At 49.3% G+C, this 5,906-nt stretch overlaps 2 protein-coding genes across 2 annotated transcripts in view; one reads left to right on the forward strand and one right to left on the reverse strand.

Moving 5' to 3' along the window:
* On the forward strand, window positions 1-1,388 carry gnrh2 (gonadotropin-releasing hormone 2). Its single transcript, XM_012841591.1, has 3 exons — window positions 1-138; window positions 878-961; window positions 1,350-1,388. Exons 1-3 carry the CDS (start codon window positions 1-3, stop codon window positions 1,386-1,388), a joined length of 261 nt encoding a protein of 86 aa, XP_012697045.1.
* A 2,024-nt stretch (window positions 1,389-3,412) lies between these two features.
* The window catches only part of LOC105912598 (LIM domain only protein 7), a 32,708-nt gene continuing 30,214 nt past the window's right edge, over window positions 3,413-5,906 (reverse strand). Inside the window, exons 25-28 of the mRNA XM_031558569.2 lie at window positions 5,463-5,747; window positions 4,872-4,983; window positions 4,095-4,197; window positions 3,413-3,533 (exon numbers count right to left, since the gene is read on the reverse strand). Of these exons, the coding sequence (XP_031414429.1) occupies window positions 3,514-3,533; window positions 4,095-4,197; window positions 4,872-4,983; window positions 5,463-5,747 (520 nt within the window). The 3' untranslated portion in view covers window positions 3,413-3,513. The remainder of the gene's footprint in view (window positions 3,534-4,094; window positions 4,198-4,871; window positions 4,984-5,462; window positions 5,748-5,906) is intronic.

The raw sequence follows: 5,906 nt of genomic DNA on the forward strand, positions 1-5,906 counted from the left end.
ATGGTGTGTGTGTGCAGGTTGATCCTGCTAACAGCTGTAGTTCTGCTCCTGGGCGTGGAGCTGTCACGCGCTCAGCACTGGTCCCATGGATGGTACCCAGGAGGAAAGAGGGATGTGGACACCTTCAACTCGGCCCAGGTGTGTGTGAGACTCTTCCTGGACCCGTCGTGTGTGTGTGTGTGTGTGTGTGCGAGACTCCTCCTGGACCCGTCGTGTGTGTGTGTGTGTGTGAGAGACTCCTCCTGGACCCGTCGTGTGTGTGTGTGTGTGTGTGTGTGTGTGCGAGACTCCTCCTGGACCCGTCGTGTGTGTGTGTGTGTGTGTGAGAGACTCCTCCTGGACCCGTCGTGTGTGTGTGTGTGTGTGTGTGTGTGTGTGTGTGTGAGACTCCTCCTGGACCCGTCGTGTGTATGTGTGTGTGTGTGTGTGTGTGTGTGTGTGTATGTGTGTGAGACTCCTCCTGGACCCGTCGTGTGTGTGTGTGTGTGTGTGTGTGTGTGTGTGTGTGTGTGAGACTCCTCCTGGACGTGTTGTGTGTGTGTGTGTGTGTGTGTGTGAGACTCCTCCTGGACCTGTCGTGTGTGTGTGTGTGTGTGTGTGTGAGACTCCTCCTGGACCCGCCCACTATAACACTAATGATCACATCCACAGACAAACATCCTCTAGGTGTAACCTGCTGCCTTAGGTTTAGATATATTCCATGTGTTCATCTTAGATTAGAAGAGCTTTATTTCAATAATATATCAGTGCAAGAAGTGATGACTCAACAATGTCCCGTTTCTATTTATATTTGAGTGGACCTTTAAAGGCAGATGATTGCATGACAATGTTCATTCCCTCTGTGTGTGTGTGTGTGTGTGTGTGTGTGTGTGTGTAGATCTCTGAGGAGATTAAACTGTGCGAGGCGGGAGAGTGCAGCTACCTGAGGTCACAGAGAAGAAACATCCTCAAGAGCATCCTGGTGAGTATGTGCTGTCAATCATCTAGGAGTTACTCACCTGTCAATCATCTAGGAATTACTCATCTGTCAATCATCTAGGAGTGACTCATCTGTCAATCATCTAGGAGTTACTCATCTGTCAATCATCTAGGAGTTACTCATCTGTCAATCATCTATGCCACACCTGGCCTAACCACTTGTGTGTGTGAAAACTCAATGATGAACCATCAAGCCCATTGGCCAGCATTCTTTGTGTGTAGTGTTATTATTCTTATATACCGTTATTACTGCGATGTTGCACTCAAAACAGTGTGTGTGTGTATATGTGTGTGTGTAAGACAGTAGGGGTAGGTACACTGTTGGGAAGGGTCTTTACCTCATAGCTGATTTCTTTTTGTTTTCCTGACAGTTGGACGCCCTGGCGAGAGATTTCAAGAGGAGGAAGTGACATCACTGTGCTTCCTGGAGAGCGCTGAGGCGTGAGCGCTGAGGCGTGTCCTCCCGTCTGTCCCGTCCGATCCCGTCTCACTCTCAGGAGCTCTCTGCATCCTCATGACCGCTTGCACCTGGGGATTTTGACCCTTTCTTCAAATCTTGTACCATAAAACAAATCCCCCAAGCAAAATAGGGGAAAATGTCTCCACTGGCATACAGAGTTATTTTTAAAGTTCTGTCTTTTAATGTGCACATCATGTAACCGTCCTCAGTGAAAAGGATGCAGCGAACACAAAAGGACTACATTTCCCATGTATATTCCTTGTCTTTTCTTTTCTCATTAAAGCATTGTGTATGATCTGGAAATGCTGTGTGTGTTAGTGTGTGTGCTTGTGCTTTATGTGTGTGTACGTGCATGTGTGTTTGTTTGTTTGTTTGTTTGTTTGTGATTGAGTGTGTGTGTGTGTGCGCTTTTGTGTGTGCGTACGTGCATGTGTGTGTGGGTGGTAAGGGGATGCATCTCCAAGCCTTCAATGGTGAAAAGAAAAAAAGAACATGAACAAACAGAAACCACACATGGTCGGAGTAAAATTGATTTAATCATTTTATTTACAAATAATTCTGAAAATGTTTATTTCAATTCTGAAAATACTCTAGGCTTTTCCCCATTTCAATAGCATACCAAATCATAAATCACTTCCACACCTCCCAAATCAAGAATTACAAACACGTGATTCATTAGAACTAAAAAGTGCATCCAACCTACTCAAGTGTGAATTTAAATATCCTTTAAATATATGTGTTATATATTAAGCATTTCAGAGGGAAGGTGCTAATACCAAAACCTCATATATTAAATGTCCACATACACGTACATGAGTAATATTAATTACATTTGCACATACATGAGTAATATTAATTACATTTGCACATACATGAGTAATATTAATTACATTTCCTCCATGTCAGTCAAAGCCAGACAGACACACTCATTCAGACAGACACAGACACAGACACAGACACAGACACAGACACACAGAGACACACTCATTCAGACGGACTGGAGACCTCAACAGGAGGTTCTCCTTAGAAGAACAGAAGCAGACTGGACACACACACACACACACACACACACACACGCTCTTGCCCAGACTGGACACACACACACACACACACGCTCTTGCCCAGACTGGACACACACACACACACACACACACACACGCTCTTGCCCAGACTGGACACACACACACACACACACACGCTCTTGCCCAGACTGGACACACACACACGCTCTTGCCCAGACACACACACTCTTGCCCAGACTGGACACACACACTCTTGCCCAGACTGGACACAGACACACACACACACACACACACACACACACACACACACACACGCGCTCTTGCCCAGACTGGACACACACACACACACACACACGCTCTTGCCCAGACTGGACACACACACACACACACACACACACACACACACACACACGCTCTTGCCCAGACTGGACACACACACACACACACGCTCTTGCCCAGACTGGACACACACACACGCTCTTGCCCAGACACACACACTCTTGCCCAGACTGGACACACACACTCTTGCCCAGACTGGACACAGACACACACACACACACACACACACACACACACACACGCTCTTGCCCAGACTGGACACACACACACACACACACACACACACACACGCTCTTGCCCAGACTGAACACACACGCTCTTGCCCAGACTGGACACACACGCTCTTGCCCAGACTGGACACACACACACACACACACACACACGCACGCACGCGCTCTTGCCCAGAGCAGTACAAAACCACACTGACTCACTCACTCACTGAACGACAAATTACTTGACACATCTAACCACTGCCAAAATTGCCATAAAGATGTGTGTATGTGTGTGTTATAAGTAGACGGTCTAAGGGTAGCTCTTACTAAACAGCCTGTAGTATGGAGATCTTAAGAAAGCTAAATGGTGTGTGTGTGTGTGTGTGTGTGTGTGTGTGTGTGTGTGTGTGTGTGTGTGTATATATATATTATATTTGAGGTTGCTGAGCGTCATGGGTCAGCAGCTGAGGGCGTCTCCTGGATCTGCTGCAATGCATTCTGGTCATTTGGGCAGGGGGCGGGCTGAAAAACAGAACCGTAAACACGTCTGAAAGCGTGTAGAAGAGACGTAAACATGTCTGAAAGCGTGTAGGAGAGACGTAAACATGTCTGAAAGCGTGTAGAAGAGACGTAAACATGTCTGAAAGCGTGTAAAAGAGACGTAAACATGTCTGAAAGCGTGTAGGAGAGACGTGGCTGTAGTTCTGTACACCATACACAAGCACCATTAAATAGCCATAATTCATCTAATGAGGATCCTAATCTACTGTATAATTCATCTAATGAGGATCCTAATCTACTGTATAATTCATCTAATGAGGATCCTAATCTACTGTACCTTAATTCACAAAGACTACAGCGCTAAATAGCCATGGTCAGATAACTATGGACGAGTTTGATTGGGGGATTATTCTCACAAGCCACATATTACAGCAGCCATCACTTGCAAGAAACACCAGCCATCCAAATGCTTGATGGAAGCCCAGGCCTCAGGGACCATCAGAGGGTCTGTAGGGGATGATGTCACGGGGACAGGTGATGTCACGGGGACAGGTGATGTCAGCCGGTGGCGGTTCTACTCACTTCGGACTCGTTCGTAGCAGGAGTCACAGAAGAGCTGTCTGTTTCGGATCCGCACCTGAGATCCAGGACCGGGGCGTCGCAGCTCACTTCTGCAGCTGACGCACTGAGGAGGAGACACACACACACACACACACACACACACACTTTAACACAAACCTTAAACAATCACCACTATAAAACCACTACAGACGCCAGGTGACTTCAATAGTGAAAAGCGGTGGCAGGAGGCGTGAAGCACTGATTCCAGACCAGCAGGGCGGACCTCTTAGAGCCCAATCAGAGAAGAGGGAACCTCTTTGAGCCCAATCAGAGAAGAGAGAACCTTGACAGGACCTTGCACCAATCACAGAGCCCAATCAGAAAAGAGGGAACCTTGACAGGACCGTGCACCAATCACAGTGGCTGCTGTTAGAGAGGAAGCAAGCGTGAGGAAGGTGTGGGGGCGTGAGGAAGCGTGAGGGGAAAAGACATTCGTCCCAGGTGAATATGGCACATCAATCACCCCGTCACCCCAACCCAGGGCATCCCACAGAGACAGGACAGGACAGGCAGACTGATTGACAGCTGTGCAGGGGGAGAAGGCAGGGGTGTGTGTGTGTGTATGTGTGTGGGGGGGGGGGGCTGGAAGCTGGAAGGGGGGAGGGCGTGCGACGTGATTTCTCTGCAGGAGTGAGGGGAGTGGGGTTAGCAGGGAGCTCCGCTGCGCCCGGGCGGATGGACGGACGGACAGACCCAGCACCAGGACCGTCTCCGTGCGGCCGCCCCGCCCCGCCTCACCTTGAAGCAGGCCAGGTGGAAGCAGAGGCCCAGGGACTCAATCACCATGGCAGCGCCCTTCGCCAGGGGCCGCTCACAGCGGGTACACATCCTTCTGCCACTCAGGGGCCTGCTGTGGGGGCGCCACAGGACACACACACACGGGTGGAAAGAAACACACACACGGGTGGAAAGAAACATGCACACACACACGGGTGGAAAGAAACATGCACACGCACACGCACACACACACACACACACACACACACACACAGGTGGAAAGACAAAGAGGAGTGTGGCACGACAAGATGACAGATACAAAGTTCGTCAGAAAGGTAGACACATGGCAGCATGCATTTGTTTACACACACACACACACACAGATCAGACTGCCTTATAGCCTAAGAGAGTGACTCAAAGTTGTTTGTTTGTTTACGACTATCCATGTACGGCCATGGATGAGTATGTCTGTGGGGTAAATGGGTCTTGTAATCTGTACCTCATAGTAATAATCTTAATCACGACTATGATAACAACAACAACGACGACAACAACAACAACAACAACAACAACAACAACAACGACGACAACAACAACAACAACAACCAGTACCTCATGCGCGGTGGGGATCTAGAGGCCTCCTCCATGAGGGGGGTGGGGGAGGGGGTGGCAGCCCGGGCCCAGGGCCCTTGCCTCAGGCAGCTGGCGGAGAGCGAGGCGGGGAGGGTGGAGGATCCACCGCCACCGCCGCCACCCGGCGGTCCCATGCTGTAGCGGCCAGGGCCCCGGTACCCGCCGCAGCTGCCCAGGGCAGAGTGCGGGCGCATGGGGTTGGGGCCGGCCGAGGAGGGCCAGGTGTAGGCACTGCTGCTGTGGAGGTCATCCAGGGACTCAACCCTGAGAGAGAGAGAGAGAGAACAGGAGGAAAATCAACCAATAGAATAAAATCAATCAATTAAAACAAGATTAGCTTTTAAACGACACATTAGCCTTACATTCTTTACTTAAAAAAAAACCAGATCAATGTTTGACTAACAAATTGTTGCCAGATAGAAG

Source organism: Clupea harengus, chromosome 21 (assembly GCF_900700415.2).
Source record: "Clupea harengus chromosome 21, Ch_v2.0.2, whole genome shotgun sequence".
NCBI lineage: Eukaryota > Metazoa > Chordata > Actinopteri > Clupeiformes > Clupeidae > Clupea > Clupea harengus.

Excerpts from the sequence above, each read along its gene's own strand:
- gnrh2 (XM_012841591.1), top strand. The coding sequence starts at position 1 with ATGGTGTGTGTGTGCAGGTTGATCCTGCTAACAGCTGTAGTTCTGCTC. Across the intron at positions 139-877 it reads ACACCTTCAACTCGGCCCAG|ATCTCTGAGGAGATTAAACT; the intron begins GTGTGTGTGAGA and ends GTGTGTGTGTAG. Across the intron at positions 962-1,349 it reads ACATCCTCAAGAGCATCCTG|TTGGACGCCCTGGCGAGAGA; the intron begins GTGAGTATGTGC and ends TTTTCCTGACAG.